A 16,274-nucleotide genomic window follows, 5' to 3' on the forward strand; every position below is an offset into this window, starting at 1 on the left:
AGGATGAGGCCTGTCATCCAGTCCAGGGTCCCCACGTGGGACCTGGCAGTAGTTCTTGAGGGGTTATCCCTGGCACCCTTCGAACCTTTGGATGAGGTGACTGAGAAATTTATGTCGGTTAAAGTAGCGTTCCTGCTCGCCATCACGTCCCTAAAGAGAGTCGGGGACCTGCAGGCTCTATCTGTCGCTCCTTCCTGCCTCGAGTTCGCTCCCGGCAGAGTAAAGGCCATTCTCCACCCTAGACCTGGCTATGTGCCTAAGGTGCCGTCAAGTGTGGCACGGTCTATAATTCTCCAGGCCTTTCATCCTCCACCGCATGTGTCGGATGAGCAAGCTAAATTACATCTACTATGCCCGATCCGAGCCCTGGAAATCTATGTTCAAAGGACTTCGGGCTGGAGGAAATCGGATCAACTACTTGTGTGCTTTGGGTCCCCAAAGAAGGGGTCACCTGCTTCAAAACAAACTATTAGCAGATGGATAGTGGAAACAATTTCTTCAGCTTACGAGGTGCGTGGTTTGCCTTCACCTCTAGCGTTAAAAGCCCACTCCACTAGAGGAGTGGCTTCCTTTAAGGCTCTGCTAGCAGGAGTTTCCCTCCAAGAGGTCTGTGATGCTGCAGGCTGGGCTTCCCCTCACACTTTTATAAAACACTACAGTTTGGATCTGCCCTCTACACCGGGGTCACGGGTTCTCTCGTCTTGAGTATGCCAGATTGCTTCATACCAGGGCGTATTCTCTCAGTGTGGCGCAGTGGGCATTTCGTTCCCCAATGTGTCGATTTCGACGCAGCGCGAGTTCCCTCGAAAGGGAACGTCTCGGGTTACGACTGTAACCCTCGTTCCCTGAGAAGGGAACGAGACGCTGCGTCCCTCGGCCACACTTTTCGCGCTCCTGAGGACGACTTGCTTCGACCAATTGAAAGCTGACGCTGTTATGTTCCGGTGTCCTTTTTATAGCTTCCGCTCACCGTCACATGCGACGTCACGGGTGACGTCATCACGCAACACCAATCAAGATTGGACTAGTTCCATACAGGCTTCAGACGCGTCACGCTGAAGGCATTCCCCAATGTGTCGATTTCGACGCAGCGTCTCGTTCCCTTCTCAGGGAACGAGGGTTACAGTCGTAACCCGAGACGTTCTCCTGTTGTCTTTTCACCAGCCATGAAGAAAGAGTTTAATGATCTTACAGCCAGATACGACACACAGAGAGAACGGCTGTCCTTGTACGATGGTGAGTGTCAGTTTACAAGCTTAGTGTGACACAAAGTGTGAATATTTCTGAACATGGAACCAGTTTGATTAACTTTATCTGCTTGTTCTCCTGTTGTCTTTTCACCAGCCATGAAGAAAGAGTTTAATGATCTTACAGCCAGATACGACACACTGAGAGAACGGCTGTCCTTTTACGATGGTGGTGAGTGTCAGTTTACAAGCTTAGTGTGACACAAAGTGTGAATATTTCTGCACAGGAACCATTTTGATTAACTTTATCTTAATAATGGAAGGTTTAATCACACTTTATTCATCTTTCACAGCTCAGTCTTGTAATATCTCTGTGAATGGCTGGTTAGCTTGTCGTGGAAAGCTGTATTTATTCAGCTCTGATAAACTGAACTGGAGAAGCAGTCGAGATGTCTGTGTTTCAAAAGGAGCCGATCTGGTGACCATAACCAGCCAATCAGAACGGGCAAGTCAGATCAATTAGAAATGAATATGTTTTGATCACACAAATAAAACAAAGCTTTAAAAGGGTTTCTATTAACCTATACATTTACCTTCACATTTACCAAAAACACTTATTTTACACCATCACTTATGTACATTTTCTCCATTAGTATTTCCTGGTCTCTAAAATTAAAGAGACGCACTGGATTGGTCTCAATGATCTGGACACTGAAGGACGCTGGGTTTGGGTGAACAAACAAACTCTCACTGAAACTGGAGTACAGTAAGAAATCTGCATGTGTAATCATGTCTAGGAATGTTAATCAATATACAAATATACAGTTGTTTTCTAAAAATATTATTGCAAGTGCATTATTGCTTGTTTGTCTCTTAAAGGTTCTGGGCGTCGAAACAACCTAATGACGGGAGAAATGCTAATTGCGCTGCTCTGGGAAATGTGAAAAGTAACTTAGACTCTTGGTATGATGCTTCTTGTACAATACCGAAAAAATTTATTTGTGAAAAGGAATATTAATATTCCTCCATCAGTGGTACTGCATGTTATTAAAGAGGTCTAGCATGTAAATGCAAAGAAAAAAAATATTGTCAGCAAATTTCAGTTTTTTTGTGTGATGGTGATGATTTTTGTCCAAAAATATTGTTCATGAAACTGTGCTGCGGTCAGCAGGTGGAAGCCTTGCAGTTCTTCTTGGAATAAAACGTTTTTCTTGGAATAACCAAGTGCTTAAGTAGCCTACAAATAAGAGTATATATGAAGAGTTCAGATGCAAAAGCCTCTAAATGCCATCTGAAATTTTCTTCTAGAATGATCATTTTTATGAAGCTCATATATTTAAGTTCATTAATTTCACTTAAATGTCAATGAAAATTACCTATGAATTGTCATTTAAGTGAAATTACTTAACTTAAATATACAAGCTTGATAAAAATGATCATTCTAGAAGAAAATTTCAGATGGCATTTAGAGGCTTTTGCATCTGAACTCTTCATATGGACAATATCTCTTTTGTTTATGTATCTAAAATAACTGCAAAAAAAAAGAACAAAAATATTTGAAGTTGTTAACAGGTTAGTTCATCCAAAAATGTAATTCTGTCAATGAGATTCATTCACGTTTGAGCTTCAGCGAGAACCAATGAGGTTCATTCTCGTGTTACGCAGCACGTTTGAGCTTCTGCAAGAACCAATGAGGTTCATTCTCGTGTTACGCAGCACGTTTGAGCTTCAGCAAGAACCAATGAGGTTCATTCTCGTGTTACGCAGCACGTTTGAGCTTCAGCAAGAACCAATGAGGTTCATTCTAGTGTTACGCAGCACGTTTGAGCTTCTGCAAGAACCAATGAGGTTCATTCTCGTGTTACGCAGCACGTTTGAGCTTCAGCAAGAACCAATGAGGTTCATTCTCGTGTTACGCAGCACGGTTGAGCTTCAGCAAGAACCAATGAGGTTCATTCTCGTGTTACGCAGCACGTTTGAGCTTCAGCAAGAACCAATGAGGTTCATTCTCGTGTTACGCAGCACGGTTGAGCTTCAGCAAGAACCAATGAGGTTCATTCTTGTGTTACGCAGCACGTTTGAGCTTCAACAAGAACCAATGAGGTTCATTCTCGTGTTACGCAGCACGGTTGAGCTTCAGCAAGAACCAATGAGGTTCATTCTCGTGTTACGCAGCACGTTTGAGCAAGAACCAATGAGGTTCATTCTCGTGTTACGCAGCACGGTTGAGCTTCAGCAAGAACCAATGAGGTTCATTCTCGTGTTACGCAGCACGTTTGAGCTTCAACAAGAACCAATGAGGTTCATTCTCGTGTTACGCAGCACGTTTGAGCTTCTGCAAGAACAGGAATTTCTGAAGACCATTTAACGACAGGTGGGACGCTGTCACGATCCCGGTTCTGTGTTTTATAAGGACTTTTGTGTTGAAATATATTCTCAGTTTCCATTGTCTGATTTTCTTTCCTGTGTTTCTGTTTCTGTGTTCCTGTGGTTACCGTCATCAGCCACACCTGTAGTTAATCATGCTTGATTTCCTTGTGTATTTAAACTCTTGTGCTTCGGTCATGTTTTGTTAGTTGTCGTTTGCTCTTATGGTGTTCGGTCGTGGGGTGCCTGGATGTCCTGGATGTCCTGGTTTTGCCCTTTGTGTTCGTGTGGACTATTTGCCTCTTTCCTGTTCTGGATTATCTGTGTTTTTGTCTTTTGCTATTAAAGTTGTGCACACTTGGGTTCTCTCTCTGCCTCGTCTCTACAAACCCATTACAGACGCACATTAAATATCTCAGCTGTATCACAATAGGTTACACAGGTACTCTAACTCGACAATAGCATACACAATTAACCCTCAATTGGGCTTTGGGGTCTATATGACCCCAAGCGACTTTTCTTTAATAAAAAAAAAATGGTTCCCTTCATCTCAGTGGAATTAAATTGGGCTTGATTCGGTCGTTCTAAAGGTATGTAAAAAAAAAAGTCACACTTCTGTCCCTTGGGGTCAATATGACCCCACATTGAAATGAATGGGAAAATCAAAGAAAAAATATTTTTTATTTTTCATTTGTCAAAAAAAATCTATAAATCCAGAATAAATCTGAAAATTTCAATACCACAATGAAGTCCTGGTACTAGAGCACAAATGAAATGTGGAACAAACATGACCACTTGCACACACACATGTACGCGCACACAAACACACACACAGGTCTGACTCCAAAAGAAAGCATTTTTATAGAAATTGACAAATAAAATCAATAATTCCAGCATAAATCTGAAAATTCTCACACATAAATGAAGGCCTGGTACTAGAGCACTAATGTAATGTGGAATGAACATTATCACAGACCCATATGGGCCCACACAGACACAGACACAGACACAAATACACACATAGACAGAGAAAGAGTGTGACTGCAATAGAGAGCATTTTTACTGAAATTGTGAAATAAAATCAATAATTTCTACATAAATCTAAAAAAATTCACACATAAATGAAGGTATGGTATGAGAGCACAAATGCAACGTGGAAAGAACATGACTACACACAGATCAAATACACACAGAGAGACAAACACAAACAAACAATAAAGATATTATTGCAAATTTATATAGCATTATTGCAATAACAAGACACTTCAAAAGACCTCAAACAACAACAAAAAAAAATTTCTAAACTTTGACAAAATACTGATTTAATGTATTTTAAAATGTTTAAATATGTAATTCATAAAAAAGCTATTATAAGAGCATTAAGTCACATCCAGAAAAATGGATGGATCTCTATGGGGCCTCTGCTGGAAGTATATGGTAATTACACTTTGTGGCTAAAACTATATTAGCTACAGAAAAACATCTAACCAGCAGATGGCAGAATTATGCATCTAACACCTAGATCAATATCCAGAAACAACTCATAGTTAAATTTGATCATCATTAATGTGTTTTTTTCATTAAAAAAGTATATTTCATATGTATGCTAATGGTGTAGTTGAGGAATTTTGCAGTAAATAGGTAAAAAAGTACTTCATATCCCCCAAAACACAGCATTAATGAATAGATGAGAAGTAAAAAAAAAAAAAAAAAAACATATATTATTTGTATAATTAAAAATTTATATTTTTTTCTCTATTAATTTCTCTATCAATTGTTGGGGTCATATAGACCCCAAAGACCAGATTTGTAAACAGGAAACGAAGAGGGTTAAATTAATTACCAATAAGGCTTTAATTTGCTCTGAATGCCTATATACAGGTTACTATATACAGGTTAATATTTAATATGAATAATGCATGATGTATAATTAATTCTAAAGTGAAGATCATGGTAATGCACTAGCAATGACTCTCCTGTTAAAGATGATACTCCTATTAAAGACTGAATTCATTGTAAACTTTTGAGTTTTTTTGTAAGGTTTTGGATAGTAATTCTAAGGAAGGGTGGATTTAGTAACACTTGAGTCATTACTATTGGGTTACCAGGATCTTCACTTCAGATTACTGATCCAAATAATTAGTAGTTACTTTAGAAAGTTGAGTCATTACTATCCAAAAGGAATATAATGTAAACTTAGAAAGCAATGCAAGTCACTTTGAATAAAAGCATCTGTCCAATGCATGAATGTGAAAATGGTTCTTGCACCTTGATATTTGTCTATGAATTATACAGTTGTGTTCAAAATAATAACAGTCCTACATCATTAACCAGATCAATCACTGTTTTTGATAAAAAAAAAAATGTATTTCTACATGACAAATAATTTACTAGTAGGTGTAGTAGAGTAATAGAAAAACAATAGACCCAACAGTCATGACATGTATGCTGCTAATTCTGTATAATTGAATCATTAATTGAAAGGGGTGTGTTCAAAATAATAGCAGTGTGGAGTTCAATTAGTGAGGTTAATCATTCTGTGAAAAAACTAGTGTCAATAAGTGGCCCTTATTTAAAGGCGAAGGCAGTACTGTTACTGTACATGGTGGTTGTAGTGCATTTCTCTCTGAAGATCTGAATAAAATGGGCCGTTCCAGACATTGTTCAGAAGAACAGCGGACTTTGATTAAAAAGTTGATTGGAGAGGGGAAAACATATAAAGAAGTGCAGAAAATGATAGACTGCTCAGCTAAAATTATATCAAATGCTTTAAAATGGCAACCAAAACCAGGAAGACGTGGAAGAAAATGGAAAACTACGAAACTATTCGAATGGATCGAAGAATAGCCAAAATGGCAAAGACTCAGCCAATGATCAGCTCCAGGGTGATCAAAGAAGATCTCAAGTTACCTGTGTGTACTGTAACGATTAGAAGACGCCTATGTGAAGCCAAGCTATTTATCGGCAAGAATCCTATGGAAGTAAAAAAATGTCAATGTTTTTGAAATAAAAAGCCTGTTGAATTGCACTACTTGAAAAAAATAGGCATTGCATTAACCATGCTTGCATTTTAATGCATTTTATTTTTAGTGCTTGCATTTTTATGGGCTGAAATTCAACATGGTTGAATATTTAAGCTGTGAATATTTTAATTAAAAACATTTCAAACACATTTTCATTATTAAAAATTCAATAATCCATATTCACCTTTCATATTTCACTTCCAAAATATTCAAACTGTTAAAAAATACAAACAATAATATTCAACAGGCAATTTTCGGTCCATTTTATTTCACTTTTCAAATTCGCTTCCACAAATTCAGTGGTTCAAATTCGACAGTAAATTCAACATTGACTTCCAGGAACTGCAGGAAAAGCAGTAGATTGCCGAGCATACTCTCCATCTGCTGTTAGTCGACTTCACCATCAGATGGTGCAAAAGCGCTTGTTGTTGACGAAGACATTCATTCTTAAAATGAAAATGATTATCTGTGTCAGTATATGCGGAAAAGATGATAACACACAAAAGCTGTGTTTATGTTTCATTCAATAACTTCATTGTTACTTTCCCTGTGTAGCCTACATGTCATCAGCTTTCTCTACCATGAACAGGATTATAATCGGTTTCCCTCAATACCTCATACTCAAGGATTCCCCTTCCGTTGGGACAAAACGCTTAACGTTAGTTAATGGACTAATACAGTGATATAAAAGACCAATCTTGCACCTTATTGGGGAAGTAGGCTGAGGCTACAGGCAAGAAGATGGACTCAGAATATGAACTTAACGCGCAAAGTTTCATGCTGAGCGTTTCGTGATATACTGGCATAAAATCAACACTTGATCAATTAATACTAACACTTTCTCTTCTATTTTATTCTATTTTCTATAATGTTAAATTGGCTTGACATTGGACATTCGCACATTTAGGGACGTCTCTAAAGTTGCATACAACATTGGCATACACGTTTCTAACTTCAATAGCAAACTTAAATTTATTTGAAAAAATATCAACAATCCAAAGAGTGCGCATTATGCCTGACACTACATGAACACTTTACAGTTGGTTTTATGACTTTAAGTCGTTCTATTCAAATGCTATCGAAGTTAGAAACGTGTTTACCAAAGTCGTATACACTTTAGAGACGGTCCCTAAATGTGCGAATGTCCAACATCAAGCCATCTTTATGCCAGTCTATCACTGGGAAACGCTCAGCATTAAGCTTTGCGCATTATTCTGAGTCCATCTGCTTGCCTGCGAGTTTGGTCTTTTACATCACTGTAATCCATTAAGCTACGTTAAGCGTTGTATATGTCCAACAGGGGAATCCTGAAGTATTGAGGGAAACCCTAATAGCCTGCATGCAGCACATCGCCACAATATAAAGTTAAGGCAACTAAACAACCAAGAGAAATATATGTCAACCTCAAAAATGTAACATTGGATCTGTACATCCACATCGGGGAATAACATTATAATCTCATTCACGGTAGAGAAAGATGCATGTAGGCTACACAGGAAAAGTAACCGTGAAGGCACTGAATTTAACATAAAACAGCCGCCATAATAATCACAAATACACTTACATTGCTGTAAATGAGTTTTATGAATGAATGACTTGCTCTAATTTTGCTGGTCTTCGTCTACAACACGCGCTTTTGCACCATCTGATGGTGAGGTCGACTAACAGCAGATGGAGCGTATGCTCGGCAATCTACTGCTTTTCCTGCAGTTCCTGGACGTCAATGTTGAATTTACTGTCGAATTTGAACCACTGAATTTGTGGAAGCGAATTTGCAAAGCGAAATAAAATGGACCGAAAATTGCCTGTTGAATATTATTGCTTGTATTTTTAAACAGTTTGAATATTTTGGAAGTGAAATATGAAAGGTGAATATGGATTATTGAATTTTTAATAATGAAAAGGTGTTTGAAATGTTTTTAATTGAAATATTCACAGCTTGTTGAATTTCAGCCCATAAAAATGCAAGCCCTAAAAATACAATGCATTAAAATGCAAGCATGGTTAATGCAATGCCTATTTTTTTTTCAAGTAGTGCAATTCAACAGGCTTTTTATTTCAAAAACATTTGACATTATTTTACTTCCATATTGATTCAATAATAAACTCTCGTCACCAAGCAGCACATTTCCGCATAAAATAAACAAATAAATAAAATACAAATGATAATAAAGAATAATCATGTAGAAATTAACCCAGGGTTACATTTTATTAAGAAAATTGAGGTTCAGTGTTGTATAGAAAATATTGCGAACATTTCACTAAATAAACCAAGAGATACATTTTCCTATTTTTTTTTTTTTTAAGGAAACATATTTGAGGTTTGAATTGAGGAACTGATTAAGCTGATACAATTAAGGGACAAAGGCTTCCTATTTATTTTAAGAGAATTAGTTAAATTATGCGGTTTTATTTAGAGACACCATTGTTAGTTCCCAGCATGCTTTGCACATGGCTGGAAATGGAAAGTAAAATATTGAAATTAAGCATTATTTTATGTGTTTTTGAGTAAAGGGAAACATCTGTTAATGTTTAATGTTCAGTTTTGTTTGACATTTGAAAGAGTTTCTATTATGTTGAAATTTGTATCGTTACCATTGTGCAGAAGAGTAGGGCTCATGATTCGGTTGTGAATAACTGCAAGTGTACATATTGTGTAGGTGTAGGATGGTGAAGAATGTAGTGTATAAAATATGATCCCTCTGCCTGTGTAATTCTGTATCACCTAATCTATGTTTTGTTATCTTTAATTGTAATCTCATCCCAGGGGCCTATACCACGAAGCCGGTTTAGGTGGCTAGCCAGCTATGTTTCAGTTTAATTTCCGCCAACCCTGGGTTTTAGGTACTATGAAAGTATCTTACGCTGCACGGCTAAGCTGCTCTGGGACAGGTTATGTTCTGGATTCAAGATCTCAGACTGAAGTTTGACCAATCAGCTGAGAGCAAAGACACATAGGTGATGTAACTTATTCCCAGTGTCTGTTGCAATGACTTCACCTTTTCTTCCAAATCCGGTGGACATCTCAGCGCAAATTGTTTGACGAGCACTTCGTAGAGAAAGAGTTTATAGCCAGACAAAATCCCCTTGCCTTTCCTGATAGTTACTTGTATGAAAGATACAGATTTTCCGCGGAAGGAATGTCTTATCTTTGCGAACTTCTTGAGCCGCACATAAAGAATTTAACACGTCGAATTCATGCACTTACTGTAACGCAAATGGTATTGCGTTGCGTTTTTTTGCAAGTGGTACATACTTGCACGGTGGGTGACGCACAGAAGCTTGGGGAAAACATGGTTTGTCGAACCATTCACAAGGTGGTCCTCGCTCTGCAGGAGTACATGAATAGTTTCATTAATAGTGTTCCCCGGACATTTATCGACCATGTCCATAAAAGAGGGCTTTTATAAAATTGCCGGTAAGATATATTGATAGGGTGACATCACATGATTTTTTTTTTTTTTTTTTAAGCAAATTTCACAAATGTACTATACAATATAATACATGTTAAGAATTATTTTAAATCTTTTTTATTATTATTATGTTAATCTTATGATAGGATTCCCTAGAGTCATTGCATGCAGTCTATTGCTCCAATCTCCACTGCTCTAGTCTAGGGGAACATGAGGCAGATTATGTTAATAGGAAGTCCTTTCACAGCCTTAATGTTCAGGTAGAGATGATGTGAATATGTGAGATGATCATTTTCTGTGAGACAAATCTTTAGATTAATAGTAACATTAACAGATATAACAATGATCTACTAAACATTTCATCTGCAGACGACTTGTGGTCATGAACGTATGATCACAAGTTTGGATGCCAAATGGCCTGGCTCCAGTGCTTGTCTCACAAATTTTCCGTGAGTCTATGTTGTGTCAGCGCTTTGAGGAAAGCAAGTTAAATTTGGTACAGTACAAAACACTGTTAATTTGAACTAAGATAGAAAAACCTACACAATAACCCCTATCATGACCCTCAGTAAAACCAGAGTGAAGATAGAGATGACCTTTGGCATCCTAAAGGCACATTTCAACTGTGTTCGGCGCTTAAGCGTCACCAGAGCGGGCATCACAGTTAGTGGCAGCATGTGCCATTCTGCACAATATAGCCACCAGTAGAAAGGAGCGAGAAACACCACAAAACCAGCTTCTCCCCGATGAAACTGACCCAATCACACTTGACCACCCAGCTGGTGCAGATGTAGATGCAATCACCATACAATATTAAACTTAATAAAAGCACATTGAAACTGCAGATAGGTCTCAAACTGTTTTATTGGTTTTGTGGGATGCGGAGAAAGAGAGCAAGAGAAAGTTGCATTAATAAATATTCATACTAAAGTGTTACTTGGTTAAATAAGTTCACATACTGAGATCAGTTTTATCCAGCTGTTTGACCTCCAATTTTGTCCTTTGTTTTTTTGGAGCCTCCCCAGCTCACAGTCCACCAGGGGCCCGTTCTTCGTACGTTGCTTAAAACATCCGAGATCAAATGAGACATCCAAGATGATATCATCGTGGTAATCATGATTGGCTAATTAGGTTCTTCGAACACACCTGCCGGTTATGATTAGTATAGCTGGATTGAGTTATCTGAGATAATTGCGCAACGCTGCTATTGGCTGCTCAGCGTGGCCAAAGGGCGGGCTCAGTTTCTCTCCTCAGCAGAGCAAGAACTAATAGTCCAAGTTTATTCGGAATTTTAATGTTTAATTAAAACGCCAGGGAACACCTCAAAGTCTGCAAAAGCCAGGAGAGAGGGCTGGTAAAAAGTATTAGACAATTTAAATCTGTTAGAAGTGGCCATGTTAGATGTCTTTTATCACGTTATTAGCCTATATATTTGTATTTTAATAATTGCATAATTACTTTGTTCATTGTAATGTCAGAGCCACCACACTAGAACATGGAAACAAATAAAAGTGAAGTACAAAAATATTCTACATAATGGTAATTTTTAGTTAGCCTATATTATAGTCTCTTTTATAAAAGGCACTGTTAAATAAATGGTTGTCTGTTTATAAAAGCAACTAAGAAAAAGGCTGAGAAAAAAAAAAAGATCTTAGTAGCCTACACTGTAAAATAATTTTTGCTGCATTAAATTAAGGCCGTATAGTCATTTCAACTGTTAAATCTTGAGTAATGATGAATTGCTTTTAACTTATGTTAATGTAAAAATATTTTTAATTTTTTATCCTCTTTTGTGCACCTTTACATAATACACCAACACTTGTATCTGTTCCCAATAAAGTGGTGGCTGAAATATGTGCAGTAAGTGGACATTTTCTAACTTTCCAAAGTAAAGAAAGTATAATACTTTGTAATGTCCATTTGTTTCCATTGCACTGGACAGTGAATAAACCCTCTCAGATAACTCTCATATGGAGGAACTAGCCTACCTGCAAGTGCATAAATAACTTTACTTAATTTATACTTGTATGCTTTATGGCTGCAATATAAGTTGCAGGATTCCACATCTACAGAAAGGCCTACAGAAGAGTCAGCACAGACAGAGGAGACATAGGCCTACAGGTGGGCAGTGTATAGCCAACTTTTCCTTTTTATTTGTTGCATGAGGCATGTGTCTAATATCTCTTGTTGCAGGCACTTTGCTTTCACATTTGTGATATGGAAGATTTTAGTCAACTGCCTTTTTTTAATTTGATATAATATTACTAATCTGGAATATTAAGAATCACAATAGTAACTGGGCTGCACATTTACATTGTGAACCCCCTTTCTGTTCACATAATCTCCTTCATTGAGGCCTTGATGGCAGCCTATGGTCTAGCTATATATGGTACCAATCACGTTAGTGAAGCATGAGTGACATATACTGTAATCGGCATGGTCATGATTGCATGATCTTCATAAAAAATTATGATAGCCTAAAAAAAAACTGCTTTACAACATTGGGTCTTAAGTGGCTTGGAAATGCCACAAAAAAAAAAAAAAAAAAAACTAAAACGTTTTTTTAAACCTAAAAGCGCCAGGTAAACTCCGAATGACACGACAGACAGCACTTTCCATCAAGTTCTCCGCATCTCCAATAGTGTAAAGGAAAGAGCCACTCGCAAATAATCTCAGGGCAATGCAAACAGTTTGTGCTGTAGTTAAAGCCCGACTCCGACAAGTCGAAAATAAATGTGCGTTTCCAACAAATTAATAATGTAAACGACAATCTCACGAGTCACGAGAAAAAAAAGATATATCTCAGAAAGTGCACTATCACGCTGCGCTGGACTTCCCGTATCAGCTCCGCTTATGAAGCCTCAGTCTAATCCTGTTAACATGAAATAAGCCTGCTCCCGAGCAGGTTTAAGATTGCGCACCTGTTGCTATGACAGCAAGTTCAGGATGAGCTTCGAAGAACCAAACAATCTAAGGTCATGCCAAATGCCAACAATCAAATCCAGCTAACTGAGTTAGCGACATACGAAGAACGGGCCCCAGCTCCTTTAGTGAACAGTCTAGTTCAAGTCTCCTTTAGTGTGCAGTCTAGTTCAAGACTCCTTTAGTGTGCAGTCTAGTTCAAGACTCCTTTAGTGTGCAGTCTAGTTCAAGTCTCCTTTAGTGTGCAGTCTAGTTCAAGTCTCCTTTAGTGTGCAGTCTAGTTCAAGACTCCTTTTGTACAGGGCCCTGACTGAGTCTGTTTCCACCTGAAACATAATTCCACCACAAACATGATCAAGTTTTCTGGAGGCTCATCAAATCACAAAAAGTTCCTTGACTTCCTACAAACACAGGACTGACTGTAATTTATGTCAAGGGTTTTAAATCCTTACCTTGTTCACATTTCTTCTGAAGGCCATTGAGGTAGAGGCCTCAGTTTCTGGGGCAGGTTGTGAAAAATCCTACAATAAAAGAGATGTGTAAGGGCCAGTCCCTTTTTTATGCCACGCATTCAAATGTTTGCCATAGTAAAAAGCCCAGTGCATTCACATCAGCAACTGTCTGAGAACACACAGAGTGTCTTCATTTCCTCCACCCTAATAAATAAAAATAGGCCAATGTAAAGCATAACTGTTGTAAAGCAGGTTATGTTTGGTGTTCTGTCTGCTGCATACTGACCTCTGTGTGGGAGACTGTGTGTATGTGTGCTGGCTTCAACAGGGACACTACTGCAGAACATACAGTCAGCCATATTTAAAACTTTAAAAAAGTAGTAATGTATTGCACACGTACCCAGTGTTACTTGCTTAGAGGAGCCAGCACCAGGGTCAGATTGTACAGCACCTGTAATCCCATCCATAATCGGCCATCCCTTATTGCCTACTCAGAGCCAACTCCTCCGCCACAGTGTATTCTGGTTTTCTGAATTTAACTCTTTATTTCTGTTTGCTGCAAACAAGTGTTTGTGATAAAATGTTCACAAAAGTAATAAAAGGTTGTGGTAAATACTCACCACTTTGAATTATATTTTTATATTTTGTCTTTTTCTGCTGCCAAGAACATTTGGAGTTAGGGTTGCATCTAAAAATCTAAAAATCAATGAATATTAATCTTTCTTAGTACATACATGCACATATAGGCTACACATACATATATACATACGTAATTTTACATAAATATAGAACGTATTTGTTTAACTTGCACATTAACAATCAGCAATCTTTCTCCAACAGTCTTCTCTTGCTTTGGCAGCAGAGACCGTATTGTTTCGAGCTTGAAATACATATTTAAATTCATCGTAATTCTGAATGATTATCTCTTGCTCCTCCGTGGAAAAATATATCGCTCTCGCTCTACCCGCGATTGGTTGTTCACGCGCGCGTGGAGTAATCATAGCTTAAGGATCAAAGCCTGAGTTGACAGAGAAAGTTGATGAGCTGCATCATGGTCCCAATAAAGCCTGATTGCATCAGTTTGGTTTTGTCAACTCAAAACTAATCCTGTAACCCCGAGTTTGTTCAGCTACCTTCATGGTACAGGCCCCAGATGTTTCTATGTTTATATACGGTATAGAATGTTTTATAGATGTTAAAAAAATTATTCATTTAGGCATATAACCTGTACTCACTGACAGTTCTGATAAGGTAAGCGTTAACAGCTAAGGGTCGTGGATGACAGGCGCATGCGCATTTGTTGTAATGTGTTACCATGTGCCTGTGTGAGCAACGCCATCTCATGTGCTGTTCATGTTTTGTAATTTCTGGTAAGAAATAATTTCAAATACATGCACAAACTGTTGTATGAGGTGAAGGAGTAAGGCATAAGTTAAATATGCTGTTAAAGCAGTGAATCGCTCAATATAGAGTGTTAATCAGATCAATCCGTAATTAAATGTGAGAAGTGTCTTTGATATTGATGCACTCTGTCTTTAAGACGAAAACAGAAATGTGCTTCGTTGTTAACGTCTATATTGTGAAGTTTATGGTGTCAGTTAGACATGAATGGATCAAAGGAAATATTAAAGTTAATCAAGGTGATAGATGCATGCGCATTTGTTATAGTGCATTACCATGTGCCTGCGTTAGCAATGCCATCTCATGTGCTGTTCATGTTTTGTAATTTCAGTTTCAGTGTGAGACAGTAAAGAACCTTGATTCCCTTTCAGTCGCTCACGTTCGACGTAATGTCGACGTGACGACTAAATTGGGATCATTTCAGGGAGCCCTATCAACTTTGTTCCTGCGGGCAGATGTTCCCCTAGAACAAGTATCCAGGCATTCTGTGGTCACGTAAAACAGGCATGAAGCTTCAGGTCTGTGGACGGGGCCTCAACTGCATTGGCACATCAACTGTCTCAAGTTGTTAGCAGTACATCTTGTGCTGGGCCGCTTTAAAATGCCGCTACTAGGACAACACTGCGACCGTTGCTTACATCAACCATCAGGGTGGTCTACGCTCCCGTCGCATGTCACAACTCGGCCGTCATCTCCTCGGCCGAAGTCAGAAGCATCTGAGGTCGCTTCGTGCCATTTATAATCCGGGCCTGCTCAACCATGCAGCCGATGAGCTCTTGCGGCAGCAGGAGCTACCGGGAGAATGGCGACTCCACCCCCAGGTGGTCCAGCTGATTTGGAGGCGCATTGGGAACGCAGAGATAGATCTGTTTGTAGCACTGCCAGCTGTTTTACTCCCTGACCGAGGGGACCCTCGGCACGGATGCACTGGCACACAGTTGGCCCCGGGGTCTACGCAAATATGCGTTTCCCCCAGTGAGCCTTCTTGCACAGACCCTGTGCAAAGTCAGGGAGGACGAGGAGCAGGTCTTGCTCGTTGTGCCGTATTGGCCCAACCTGGTTCCAGGAACTAGTGCTCCTCGCGACAGCCCCTCCCTGGCCCATTCCTCTGAGAGAGGACCTGCTCTCCACGAGGCATCTCTATGCATTGAAGCGGAACCTGTTCATTGAGTGGTGTTATTCTCACCAGGAGAACCCCTGAACTTGCTCGATCAGAACCGTGCTTTCCTTCCTGCAAGAGGGTTTGGAGCGAAGGCGGTCTCCCTCCACCCTTACAGTGTATGTTGCCACTACACTGTTGGGAAAGCACGATCTGATCGTCAGGTTCTTGAGGGGGGGCAAGGAGACGGTTTCTTCCTGTGTGCTCGCTTCAACCAGCCGGTAACACTGAAGTTCCAGCTTTAGTGTCGGCCTGCTGTGCCACTTCCCTCCACATGGAGCGGATATGTGCGCTTTTTTGCTCCAGTCGAGTTCCCCTCTCAGGCGAACCCTGTGAGTTCCTCCGCACCC

At 39.2% G+C, this 16,274-nt stretch overlaps 1 protein-coding gene and 1 long non-coding RNA gene across 2 annotated transcripts in view; one reads left to right on the forward strand and one right to left on the reverse strand.

Moving 5' to 3' along the window:
* Positions 1-2,439, forward strand: part of LOC309511201 (uncharacterized protein) — a 34,884-nt gene extending 32,445 nt beyond the window's left edge. Inside the window, exons 5-6 of the mRNA XM_082186332.1 lie at positions 1,345-1,416; positions 1,541-2,439. Coding sequence (XP_082042458.1) covers positions 1,345-1,416; positions 1,541-1,710 — 242 coding nt within the window. The 3' untranslated portion in view covers positions 1,711-2,439. The remainder of the gene's footprint in view (positions 1-1,344; positions 1,417-1,540) is intronic.
* A 10,595-nt stretch (positions 2,440-13,034) lies between these two features.
* On the reverse strand, positions 13,035-14,078 carry LOC309511822. The gene is made up of 3 exons (XR_014210783.1): positions 13,765-14,078; positions 13,365-13,433; positions 13,035-13,238 (listed from the first exon to the last, which is right to left on the reverse strand). It is a non-coding gene; the product is annotated as an uncharacterized lncRNA (long non-coding RNA).
* Positions 14,079-16,274: the final 2,196 nt, after the last annotated feature.

The sequence above is a fragment of the Leuciscus leuciscus genome (assembly GCF_965113295.1).
Source record: "Leuciscus leuciscus genome assembly, chromosome: 12".
In the NCBI taxonomy this organism is placed as follows: domain Eukaryota; kingdom Metazoa; phylum Chordata; class Actinopteri; order Cypriniformes; family Leuciscidae; genus Leuciscus; species Leuciscus leuciscus.